General features: G+C 43.4%; 1 protein-coding gene across 1 annotated transcript in view; it reads right to left on the bottom strand.

Annotated features, from left to right (window-relative positions):
- ITIH2 (inter-alpha-trypsin inhibitor heavy chain 2) overlaps positions 1-14100 on the bottom strand; it is a 56389-nt gene that overhangs the window by 12698 nt on the left and 29591 nt on the right. The window contains exons 15-17 of the mRNA XM_083183390.1: positions 13243-13415; positions 1722-1853; positions 99-212 (exon numbers count right to left, since the gene is read on the bottom strand). Of these exons, the coding sequence (XP_083039516.1) occupies positions 99-212; positions 1722-1853; positions 13243-13415 (419 nt within the window). The remainder of the gene's footprint in view (positions 1-98; positions 213-1721; positions 1854-13242; positions 13416-14100) is intronic.

Here is a 14100-nt window from a genome sequence, read left to right as displayed (position 1 = left end):
TATGTGAATGGATTTATGTACATTATAGAAATATATTTTGATCCAACTATAAATGTCTGCTCAAATGGTTGTCCCTGGCTCATAAAACATCGCTTTACCTGAGTCCGGATCCGACAGCATGTTAAAGATCTTTCCAGATTGTGCATCAATATTGAAGCAGACGTCTGTTTGGCTTATTGGTAAATTTATAATGAAGTGTGGATCGTTGTCAACTGCAAGATATAGGACAGCATTGAATAATAATGTCATGGATTGTGCTATACAGTATCTGGGTTAGCTTTACGGCAGAGGCCCTAAGAAAAGAGAGCCCTAGTATTAAATGATTTTAGCTCCAGATTAAGTGACCCAGGTTGAAACCCTGGGTGAGATTTAATACGATGAGAGATTCAAAAAGTGAGAGATTTGGTAAGAAACCTCCAGTTTTTTTTAAAGTGGCAATCATTTACACTGCAAAACCAGTTTGATTTTGCATTGTAAATGATTGCCGCTTTAAAAAAAACTGGAGATTTCTTACCAAATCTCTCACTTTCTGAATCTCTCATCCTATTAAATCTCACCCCGTTTGCTTCAGTTGTCTCAAGTCCTGCTTGCCCCTACCTTTCATGTAATCTTCGGTTTTGGATTTATATCACTCTGAAAAGCCAAATAACTATTAGATATACTTTTGTATATACTCTTATCTGCCATTATATCGCCTAGTGTGTACAGGGCTTAATTTTTCCTTACATAAAATTATTTGATAGTAATCTATATAAGTTTACCAAGGAAAAAAAATGTACTATTGCATGAATGGTGTAATGGTTAGCATTACAGCCTCACCGCACTGAGGTCATGGGTTCGATTCCCACCATGGCCCTAACTGTGCAGAGATTTAATATTCTCCCCATGCTTGCATGGTTTTCCTCTGGGTATTCTGGCTACATACCGCAATTCATACTTATACTGGTAGGTTAACTGGCTCCTGACAAAAAAAACTAACCTTAGTATATATGCAGATACGTGTGGTAGGGAATGTACTGTACATTGTAAGCTCCACTGGGGCAGAGACTGATGTGAATGGCCAAATATGCTCTGTTAATCAATAAATAAATGCTCTTGGTGCGCAATTCCCATTTTACTATGCATACAGAATGTCCCTCACCCAGGGCAATAATGCAACCACCTCTATGCAGGGCAGTCGAGAGGCCCAGAAATTTTTGGGGGGAGTGACCTAATTGTGGGAGGCATGGCCACCTCCCACGATTAGGCAACACCCCAAAATGTTTATAGGGGGTGAAAAAGCACCCTAAAGTTGTGGAGGGGGTGGGGGGGTGGGGGTTATTGTCCCCTCTCTCAGCAGCAGCACAAACCTACAGCATGTGCTGTGCTGACAGCAGGCTCAGCATGACCTCCCACACACTGAGATGCTCATGCTGAGCCTGCTGTCAGCACACCACATGCTATGGAGGTGTGCCGCTGCTGCTGCCCGGGTGGGAGGGAAGGCAGGGGCCCCCACCGGGCCCCTCCAGCAAGCCTGGGCCGGGTAATTAGTACCTGCTACCCCCCCCCCCCATCCTCTCGGCTGCCCTGCCTCTATGACCTGTAGAGACTTGGAGATTACTACACTGCCGTGTAGTAGGGGAAGAATTCAAATATCTGCTGCCTCTAACAAAAAGTTTCATAACGGCTTGCTATATAATCAACTCTGGATGTGTTCCCCAGTAAAAATTCGCTGTACGTACCTATGCATGGTGGGTGGCAAGGTGGCTTTGGTATCACTGTAGTTTCTCCTTTGAGCTCTAATGGAGTAGGATCTGCGTCAGGTTTACAAGTAGGCTTCACTGTTGGTGGACCTGGGGAAGCCACAGCCAATGCTGTTGACAGGAAAAAGTTAAAGTATTACAATTCAATGACGTATATACAGTCAGGGCCAGTGTAAGGCATCTCAGCCCCTAGGCAAAACTTCAACCTACTGCCCCCCCCCCCCATTCTGCCACCAATAACCATTTTCCAACCCCTTAATGCACACTTGCCTAACATTCTGGAATGGCAGAGAGCCTCCCAAAATTGAGTGGTCCTCCCTGCCCCCCAGGTAGGTGGGAAAGACCCATGCTTTCTCTGGAGGTCCCCAGAACCCTCCCCTTTGCCACCCACAACAGAGTACAGGAAGAGAGGGAAGCAAAATAGGGAAGTATGCCTCAAGAGAAAGTATGGAGGTGAGTTTGTAGAGGTTCCACATCATTAAGTACAACAAGGATCATCAGACATCCTTGATTTTTTTTGATAGGCAAACTTGGTGGCGCCCCCCTAGATCCTGGCATCCATGGCAGCTGCCTAAAGCTGCCTAGTGGTAGAGCCAGCTCTGTATACAGTACATACAGTCTGTTCAATGGACACTTTGGGCCGTACTCTCAGCGAGATGCTGCAGCCTTCATATGTGCTTCTGTTGCTTATCTTATATTTGCAACTTTACACTTAACTGCTGCAAGCTGTACCAAGGTGCACAACCATGCATCTGAATATGCCTATTTTGTGCATCTTTAAACACTGAAATAAGTTTGATGCAACCATCAAATGCACCATGGAAATTTGTACCTGCCCCAGCAGAATCTCCATCAAAGCATGGTGTCCAAAGTGAGTGGTAAAGCGTCTGAGTTCACAACCAGTTCAGCAACACCCATGTGACATACCCATATGACATATTTGAATAGCCACACCCCTAACTGTCCAGGATTGCCAAGCACATTTCCAATACATACAGACACTACAAGAGAAAATTCCCGCACCAGTATACCATTTTGATTTGATCCTCTCTCCCAGTTATTTTCAAGTACTAGGGTAACGTATTCTTCCCTAATATTAGACTGGGAGGTGCTACCCACTACTTATTGACAGACCTAAAACACCCACAAAAGAAAGAGTAAGTACCTTCTAAGGTGCACTGAGGAACTAAAATTTAACCTTTATTATTTTTAAATAAAAAGATCTCCTGTTGTCATCAGGAGAAGAGTTTACCTTGTTCAGTGAAATATTTAAAAAGAAAGATGTGTGATAAAGAATAAGAAATGTATGTGTTTTAAAATAAAGGAGAAGGACAGACAAATGTGTATTCGCTTAGTCTATTTCGTAATATTCTTGGGCTATTATTGCCCTTTTTATTATCACTTTGAGGCTGCTGTTTAAATATCACAGCTTATATAGTACGGTAATTATTTATCCAGCTTACTGTCAACCTTCGCTTGTTACAATTTTTCTGTGATTTCCAACAGAGCTCAGGCTGTGACAATGTTGCCAGATTGTTACAATGGTCTCTTGGCCTCTGTAGCAAACTCGTTGAAATGTTTATTGATATACATACATTGCCATATGATAGTATGTGTTATTAAATGACTGCAAAACCAGCCCAGTAACATACAGTGTGGTTAGTGTTTTCTGGTAGAAAATATCAATAAATTGGTGGCAGTCAGTTCCTGAAATAATTTCACACTGTGCACCCTCAGGGATATTGCTGTGTATATCTGGTAAATATTACAGTGCCCTCGTATTTTAGGAGAGCTATGCACTTGTATTCATCCGTCAATAAGCGGTGCTATATATCCGCCGGATTTTGGACACAGTGCTTTCTTATGTGTATACACTCCTTATCTTGCTGTGTTCCTAGGGCAAGTTTTTAGATCATGTCTGGATATTATTCATACCCCTCGTGGGCTAATATGTAACCGCTCATATAAGTATAGGGTCCCTTGTCTGGTATTTAATTAATACTATAAGTCCCGAAAATAAGCAGTATACCTGCCAGGACTCTTATAATTTTATAGTTTTATATGACACGGATCTCAATACCAGAGCTTTCCAGGTCTCCTCTTAGCTCCTTGCTTATACCCGAGAATTTAGCAGAATGCTGCCGGGTGTGGGTTAATGTATAGTCGTCCCTGCCACTTTCAGTGTGCAGGCTTAAGCAAAAAGGGAGAATTTCCTCATATATTAAAGGGCAAGTCGATATTATCCAATTTGGGGAAAGCAATAACTGGACCTATCTGGCGTATTTACACAAACAGATTACCCGTAAATAAGCGGTATGTCCACCGGGCATTGCAATGATATGATCCTTATACTAATCTGCCCCTATAGAGTAGATGTGTGCTCACAGTTAGGTGATGTAGTTTTACACATATGATATATCACAGATCTATCGTTTTACACTGATCAGAGCTGCCTGTCATATATCACTGCAATACACATCGCTTAACTGAATCACTAGTGCACCTCTGTGCAGACGGATTCGGTATGAAATACAGACGGTCAAAATACCGACAGCTATTGACCGACGGTCAAAATACCGACATTTAACCCCTTCCCGACATTTGACGTACATTTACGTCATGGTCGGGAAGTACTTCCCGACACATGGCATAAATGTACGTCATGGGTTAAAACTGTCACCGCGTCTATAGACGCGGTGACAGTTTGGAGATGTCTGCTGTCCCTGACAGCAGACATCCCCCCTCGCCGCCCGGGGGGGGCAGGGATGCCCCCCCCGGTCGGCGATCGCTGTGATTGGCTGTTCAAATGTGAACAGCCAATCACAGCTATTTCTGTGTTACCGGCGGCTATGCCGCTCGGTAACACAGAAAACGGTGGTGATCGGTGCAGCACCGATCACCACCGATCCGCGGACACCCCCTACCTCCCACCCGGCAGCACTATATACTTACCAGGCACCCGGCAGCCGCTCTCCTCCCTCTGATATGCGCCGCAGCGCTGCCTCCCCCCTCCCTCCCCCCTCCCTCCCCCCGCCAGCAGCAGCAGCAATAGAAATGAAGAATTAAATGAAGAAATGAAAAAAATGAAATGATATTATATATATATATATATATATATATATATATATATATATATATATATATGTGTGTGTATGTGTGTATATACACACACACATATATATATATATATATATATATATGTGTGTGTATGTGTGTATACACACACACACATATATATATATATATATATATATATATATGTGTGTATATACACATATATATATATATATATATATGTGTGTATATACACACATATATATATATATATATATATATGTGTGTGTATATACATATATATATATATATATATATATATATATATACAGATAGATATTCCCGACTGAAGACGTATATATACGTCATGGTCGGGAGGTACTTCCCGACCGAAGACGTATATATACGTCATGGTTTTAAACTGTCACCGCGTCCATAGACGCGGTGACAGTTTGGAGATGTCTGCTGTCCCTGAGCCCCGGTCGGCGATCGCTGCGATTGGCTGTTCAAATGTGAACAGCCAATTGCAGCGTTTTCTGTGTTACCGGCGGCTAAGCCGCTCGGTAACACAGTGATCGGTGGTGATCGGTGCTGTTAAGTACAGCACCGATCACCACCGATCGCCAGCCCCCCCATCCCACCCGGCAGCCCCCCCTCCCTCCCACCCACCCGGCTGCCGCAGCGCCAGCACCCCTCCCAACCCCCCACCAGCCGCAGCGCCAGCCCCCCTCCCAAAGCTGTGGACCAAAATGGGGTCACTTGTGGGGGGGTTCCACTGTATTGGTGCTTCGGGGGTCTTGCTAATGCGACATAGCACCCACCATTCATTCCACCACCAAAAATCACTCCTTCCCTTCTGAGTCCTGCCATGCACCCAACTGGTATTTTTTGGTCACATGTGAGGCATTGCCGTACTCGGGAGAAATTGGGGCACAGATTTTGGGGTGCTTTGTATCCTTCATTCCTTGTGAAAATGAAAAATTTTGAGCCAGAACTGCATTTTTCTGTAAAAAATTACATTTTTTTACACAAAAATGCAGATCTGGCTCAAAATTTTTCATTTTCACAAGGAATGAAGGATACAAAGCACCCCAAAATCTGTGCCCCAATTTCTCCCGAGTACGGCAATGCCTCACATGTGACCAAAAAATACCAGTTGGGTGCATGGCAGGACTCAGAAGGGAAGGAGTGATTTTTGGATTTTGCAGCACAGATTTTGGTGGAATGAATGGTGGGTGCTATGTTGCACCAATACAGTGGAACCCCCCCACAAGTCACCCCATTTTGCAAACTACACCCTTCAGGGAATTCATCTAGGGGTATAGTGTACATTTCAAACCCCCAGGGGTTTCACCAATTGTGGTACAACTGGGCAGTGAAAATAAAAAAAAATAATTTTTCATTTTCACAGCTCAGTTGTATCAAAATTGGTGAAACCCCTGGGGGTTTGAAATGTACACTATACCCCTAGATGAATTCCCTGAAGGGTGTAGTTTGCAAAATGGGGTGACTTGTGGGGGGGTTCCACTGTATTGGTGCAACATAGCACCCACCATTCATTCCACCAAAATCTGTGCTGCAAAATCCAAAAATCACTCCTTCCCTTTCTGAGTCCTGCCATGCACCCAACTGGTATTTTTTGGTCACATGTGAGGCATTGCCGTACTCGGGAGAAATTGGGGCACAGATTTTGGGGTGCTTTGTATCCTTCATTCCTTGTGAAAATGAAAAATTTTGAGCCAGAACTGCATTTTTCTGTAAAAAATTAAATTTTTTTACACAAAAATGCAGATCTGGCTCAAAATTTTTCATTTTCACAAGGAATGAAGGATACAAAGCACCCCAAAATCTGTGCCCCAATTTCTCCCGAGTATGGCAATGCCTCACATGTGACCAAAAAATACCAGTTGGGTGCATGGCAGGACTCAGAAAGGGAAGGAGTGATTTTTGGATTTTGCAGCACAGATTTTGGTGGAATGAATGGTGGGTGCTATGTTGCACCAATACAGTGGAACCCCCCCACAAGTCACCCCATTTTGCAAACTACACCCTTCAGGGAATTCATCAAGGGGTATAGTGTACATTTCAAACCCCCAGGGGTTTCACCAATTTTGATACAACTGAGCTGTGAAAATGAAAAAAAAATTTTTTTTATTTTCACTGCCCAGTTGTACCACAATTGGTGAAACCCCTGGGGGTTTGAAATGTACACTATACCCTTAGATGAATTCCCTGAAGGGTGTAGTTTGCAAAATGGGGTCACTTGTGGGGGGGTTCCTAACTTTTAGCATCTTATGGTGCCTAGAAACCTACATGGTGCCTAAAAAATAATCTCATAAAAAGGAGGCTCCAAAATCAAGTAGGTGCTCCTTCTATTATGAAGCCTGTGGTTTGGTCACCGTGCACACTAGGGCCACATATAGGATATTTATGAAAACCAAAGAATTGGGGGAATCAATTTTTAGTCACATTTCTCTAGTAAAATCTACTGTATTCGTTAGAAAAATGTATTAAAATTGAAACTCTGCAAAAAAAATGAAATTTTGAAATTTCACCTACACTTTGTTTTAATTCCTGTGAAACACCTAAAGGGTTAACAAACTTCCAAAATGCTGTTTTGAATACTGTGAGGGGTGCAGTTTTTGAAATGGCATCATTTATGGGGGTGTCTCACATACAAGTCCCTCAAAGTCACATCAGAACTGAACTGGTCCCTAAAAAAATCAGTGTTTGAAATTTTCTTGAAAATTTGAGAATTTGCTATTCATATTGTAAGCCTCCTAGTGTCCAAAAAATTAAAAGGAAGTTGAAATAATGATGGAAACATAAAGTAGACATATGGTCTATGTTAGTTATTAACTATTTTGAGTGGTATGATTATTTGTCTCACAAGCAGAAAATTTAACATTTTGAAAATCGCTAAATTTTCCATTTTTTCACGACATTTTGGTATTTTTCACAAAAAAACACAGACTGTATCGACCCAAATTTACCACTAATTTGAAGTACAATGTGTCACGAAAAAACAATCTCAAAATCACTGGGATAAGTAAAAGCAAAAAAAAGTTATCCCCACTTAAGTGAGACATGTCAGATTTGAAAAAAATGGCTCTGTCAGGAACGCAAAAACTAGCTCTGTCAGGAAGGGGTTAAAATCCCGACAAGTTCAAAATACCGACATATAGATTGTAGAATGGTGAAAAAGTCAACATGACTTTCGGTCAAAATACCGACATTTAAAATCCCGACAAAGTCAAAATACCGACATATAGAATGTAGAGGGGTGAAAAAGTCAACATGACTCTCGGTTGACAGGTCGCAAGGTTGACGTGTTTTTTACTGTTTTTTTACCCGAATGTCGACACAGTCGACATGGACACAGTTGGAAGTCAACTGCAGCCCCTCGCTTCGCTCGCTATGCTTCAGGCACAATGCCATGCACACTATTTTATTCTCCCACCACACCCTAGTGGATGGTTGGTCATGAAATACCGCCTGTCGGCACATGTCGGGTCAAAAAACAGTGAAAAAAACCCATGTCGACCTGTCGACCGAAAGTTTTGTTGACTTTTTAACCTGTCTACATTCTATATGTCAGTATTTTGACCTTGTCGGGATTTTAAATGTCGGTATTTTGACCTTGTCGGGATTTTAAATGTCGGTATTTTGACCTTGTCGGGATTTTAAATGTCGGGATTTTAACCTTGTCGGTATTTTGGCCTTGTCGGGATTTTGACCGTCGGTCAATGGTTGTCGGGATTTTGACCGTCGGGAATTTGACTGCATCCCATGCAGACACATCATGGCACGCCTGCACTGAGCCACTTTTTAGTGAAAACCATTTATGTGAATATGGACAGTAACTAGGTCGACACCTTGAAATGGTTGACATATCCAAGGTCAACATTGACAACAAGTCAACACAAGCTTATGATCGACATGAGTTTTTCACTTTTTTAAAGTTGGTTTTTCATACTTTACTATCCAAGTAGGCATAGAGTGGGAATATAATAGTGTGCTGAGCACAGTGAGGCACCGTGTCGAAGCATGGCCAGCGTATCCACATATGTCAACATACACACAAAAGAGACGTGATAAACTCATGTTGACCTTATTCAACATGACCTTATTCAACAGGCGTGTATTGACCTTTTGTCAATGTCGTCCTTGGTTATGTAGACCATTTTAAGGTGTCAACATAGTCACTGTCGACCATTACTGGGCAACCTAGTGTCTGTCAACCTAGACCAGGCATGTCCAAACTATGGTTCTCCAGCTGTTGTGAAACTACAAGTCGCATCATGCTTTGCCACAGTTTTGCTATTAGGGAATGCTAAAACTATAGCAAGGCAAGCTCTAGTTTCACAACAGCTGGAGGGCCATACAGTAGTTTGGACATGCCTGACCTAGACATTGTCTACCATTTATACCGTATACCATAAATACTGGATTTTTTTTGGTCTTCTCAATATTATGTGATTACTTCTAGCATGACTACACTAAGCATACAAAGGGAATAGCTTTGTTTTAAAAAGTTATGAGCTGTAGCAGAGCGGCTGCTTTTGATATGATTTGAAGCCAACATTGAAAAATAGTTGCACCTTGTAAGACCCATGACCACCCCATAAGTATGTTGGGACAGTTTAATTGTTGAAACTGAGAATGTATTGCACCCCCTCATATGTGTATATTCTGTATGTTGTTTCTCGTCCCTCTTAACAGTGTTATCTGTATTATGTTTTCTGTATCAAGGCCCTGATTCTGGTTCACTCGCAAAAAACTAATTCTCTCTTTAATGGACAAAACCATGTGCACTGCAGGGGGTGCTAATGTCACCTGTACAGAAAGAGTTACATTTGGGTGGGGGTTGTACTCATATCTATATTGAAGTGTAAAAATAAAGCAGACATTATTTACTCTGCACAGAAACAAATAACTCACCCAAATCTAGATTACTCTCTCTGAACATGTTACATCTGCCACACCTGCAGTGCACATGGTTTTGTCCATTAGAGAGAGAATTTGCGAGTAAACCAGAATCAGACCCTAAGTTTCAGTATCATACTATTGTAGTGGTGTGTGGGGTTAGCAACGTCAGTAAGTGTGTCACCAACTGCTCCATTGGATACGGATCATTGGATAGACAGCTACTAGGTTGACAAGCATTAGGTCGGTTGACACCACTAGGTCGACATGCATGAAGGTCGACAAGATTAAAGGTCAACAGGGTCATTAGGTCGACTGGGTCATTAGGTCAACATGCGGAAGGTCGATATGTCGACATGTGGTTTTTCAATATGGGCACTAAAAAAAAGTGCTCCTATTTGCTACGCTCGGCACACTATTTTATTCTCTCACCACGTCCTAGTGCATGGTACGGCATGATATACCGCCTGTCGGGACATTTCAGCTCTGGGACCCTGTTAGACATTAAAAATTATTACAGGACCCCAGCAAGTTACCACAGAATGGATGCCCACACGTGTGGTGAGCAGACTGCACATACATGGCAGCACTGCGGAGGCACAAAATAGAAGTGAATTGACAGCTAATGTAATCACCTCTCTTTTACGCGATTGCAGACACATGTTCCTTTTGGAGTCCCTGCCCTGCATATGTTATTCAATATATTCATGCAAATTGTATACCTGCTGAAGGCTTTGGGGATGGCAGTGGATGTCAGGGAGAAGCAAAGGATGGCAAGAGGAGGAAGTGGGAAACTGGGCAGGCAATGAATGACAGGGTGAGGCAGAGTGTGGCAGTAGGAGAGAAGCCCCAGGACATGGATGTGCCCTGGCTGTCAGCCATGTGCCCCAATGGATATCTGCATGTAGGTGAGAGGTTATGTGATTATTAGATTGAAAGTGTCTAGGTCGACGGCCAATAGGTCAACCACTATTGGTCAAAGGCAGAAGGTCGACACATGAAAAATGTGGACATACATTAGGTCGACATGGTCAAAAGGTTAACACAAGCAAAAGATTAACATGAAAAAGGATGACATGGAAAAAGGTCAACAAGTTTTTCCTGATTTTTTTTTTTAGGCTGACTTGCTCCTACTTCCATCCCATTGGGTACAGAGGGAGAATATAATAGTGTGCCCAGCATCGGGGGGGCACCGTGTCCGAAGAGAGGGGATGCGCTACATTAACATGCTTTCCGTGTTGCCCTCTGTTTATATAGACACTCAAAATACCGGAAAAATTCTTGTCAACCGTTTTTTTTCATGTTGACCTTTTCCATGTCAACCTTTTGCTTGTGTTGACCTAATGCATAGCAACCTTTTTCATGTGTCGACCTTCTGCCTGTTGATCCATAGTGGTCAACCTACTGAGTCAGCTGTGTGGCAAAGGAGAGGCAGAGCACTGGGCTTGTGGCAGAGCTGTCCGATGACTCTAAGGGCGGGATGTATTAATATAAATCACCGCCCTTTGACAGCCGCCGTGATGCTGCCGCATATGTACTAACATATGCGGCTAGCATCGGGTTGCGGTGACGAAGACCCCTGCAATACCTGTGTTGTGGTCTGCGGGGGTCTCCGTCACATCCTGGCGGCTGCCAGTGTCCCCCTGCGTCTCCTCCTCCCCCCTGCAGCCGGATGTCCTCCTGGCTGTGACACCTGCTGGGGGAGGAGGAGATCAAAGGAAGACGGGGGGGGGGGGGGGGCGCACGGACGGAGGGTGGCAATACCCTGCCAGGCGAAGATGGGGCGGACGGGTGTTGGTACATAGGAAACCCCCGTTTTACCGCATTTTCCCTTTAGTACATCCCGCCCTAAGCCAAGGAGTCTGAAGTTACAAAAATCTTAATTGATTTTACAGACTGCTTGAATCCTGACCCACAGTTTGAGAACTGCTAAACTAGGAAGTTCACAATGTATTATATGATAAACTTGTGTAATTCTATGCTTTTCTGTATGAAAGATTAAAATAAGAGGTAACAGTTGTTCTAGCTGATGCTATTATGTCTGGGATATCAGATCCATAGCAGCTGGAGTGCTCATCATTGCCTACCCCCATATGAAGGCACTGATACATCATAGGAATAAAATAAATACAGGTTGAGTATCCCTTATCCAAATATCCGTCATCCATTATTATTATTATTATTATTATTATTATTATTTATTATTATTCAGAAAACCATACATTCCAGAAAGTGAACAAAAAAAATGTTCTTGCTAAAAGCCCTACTGAGGACATCTGTAACAGCACTACTGCTGAGCGTCCATATTGCCAGTGATTTGGAGTGCTGCTGGCGATAAATCGCCAGCTGCCCGCTCCCGTGTGCACTCCCTAATGGTCGTTGGTCGCAGGAGCATGCTTTTGCGACCAGCAGCTTCCCCCTGTGCTGAGCAGGAGGTCAGCGGAGATCAGCGGCAGAAGGATTCCCTTCTGCTGCTGCTCCCTCCTCCGTTCGGGTCTCTCTCCTCCTCGCGGCGTGATAGCAGCAGTGTCTGCTGCTGCTACTCCCTCCCTCCTCCGTTTGCCCCCCCCCCCACCGCGTGATAGCAGCAAGCAGACGCTGCAGCTCCCCCCCGCCCCCTGACAGTAGCAGTGTCTCCTTTTCATCGTTGATGAAAAAGAGACACTGAGCAATATGATTCCTGGCAATATATTGCTAGCAATATATCGCTAGCAATCATATTGCACCGTGTGTACTCAGCATTAACTAAACTATACAGTCACTCATCTTCCAGCAGCATTGTTAAGTGATCCCCACGCCTAGTGCACGCACTAGGCTCACGCACGCACACACACCAGGCGCGCGCTGCCTCTCCTGGCTTGCAGGAGAGAGAATAGCTGGGTGTGATGCCACTCTCTCCTGGACCTCATCGGTGCACAGAGAGAGCTGCCAGACCCACCGTGATTCCAGCATCTCTATGCACCGATGAGGAAGCGGAGCCTCCACCTTGCACAAAGAAATTGGCCCACCTTGCCATCGCCCCCTCTGGCATTTGCCAGAAGTGCCAGATGGCCAGTCCGGCCCTGCAGTGAAAAAGTGAAGAGGAGTGTGCAAGTGGAGAAGTTGTCCATTGCAACCAATCAGCTTTGAAGTCACATTTATCAAGTGCATTCTATAAAATTATAGATAGCTCATGATTGGTTGCTATGGTCAACTTCTCCATTGTTTCACTTCTGACATGAAAAGACCCCACTGTGAGGTAAATGGTAGGATGTGAAAAAAAGAGAAACAAGAGGAAAAAAGGAAAACCATACGGAGACAGCCAAAGACAGAGAGATGGGAGACATGGGGGGAGAGAGAGAGGGAGAACAACTGAAACAGTAACAGGAGAGGAGGCACTGCATACCCTGGACTTATTATAGAAAGTACATGAGTGTAGGAGTTCCTATAATAATAGGGATCATTTATTGCCTTACTAGAGACTTTCATCACGTACTGAAATACCAATGCGTTGTGTGTAACTACTAGCAATAATACTGACTTTGACAGCAAGCTCCTTTGATGGAATTCGGGGAGTCTGCCAGCATTTTCTCTTTTCCATCCTCACTCTCTATCAGCAATGATGTAAAGGGGGTCACTAGATGATGAGTGATGGACAGCTGCAAAATCCTGGATGTAAGGTTCCTTTTGGCCGCAGCTGTAGTAGCCAAGTTCCTATAACAGAAACCAACATTCTGTAAAACAGAATTCTCATTGTTTGAGATTATCTTGAAGTATAACATATATAGATGTTTTTCTATTTATAGTTCCTCAGTTTGGGACACAAAGAATATTTCTTTTTCATAACTGATTTAGAGCAGGATGGCGTAACTACTTATTATGGAAGGCTACATACGGTATATATATATATATATATATATATATATATATATATATATATATATATATATATAGGGCACTCGGATATAGTGTGAGCAACAAATATATATATATATATATATATATATATATATATATAGGCAGCAAAAGAGAAGAAAAAGGTGCGCTCCATAGTGCATTAAAAGAGACAATTTATTGAGGAAATAAAACAATTCCTGTGTACAGCAATATAAAAGCCTCGTACCAAATAGCAAAGCTCTGTGGACTGGCTACCACATGACATGTACATACGATCCAAGGCAAGACAGCTCACAGATTCGGCCCCTCTGGGACTCCCTTCGGAACGCCGCCAGGCTGGTTTGCCGTGCAGAGGACGGGGGAAGCCACCGGAGTAGAGCGTCACAGGAGGAGGTGTAGTAGGTGAGCGACGTAAGCCACGCCCTGACGTGTTTCGTCACTAAGACTTCGTCTTAGAGCATCTCTTTTTCTCTCTCTGCCCCTTGTCTCTTTCTCCTCTATC

The sequence above is a fragment of the Crinia signifera genome, chromosome 4 (genome assembly GCF_055691185.1).
Source record: "Crinia signifera chromosome 4, ASM5569118v1, whole genome shotgun sequence".
Classification (NCBI taxonomy): Eukaryota; Metazoa; Chordata; class Amphibia; order Anura; family Myobatrachidae; genus Crinia; species Crinia signifera.
Note: the sequence above shows the minus strand (reverse complement) of the source record. Positions and strands in the feature narration are given on the sequence as shown.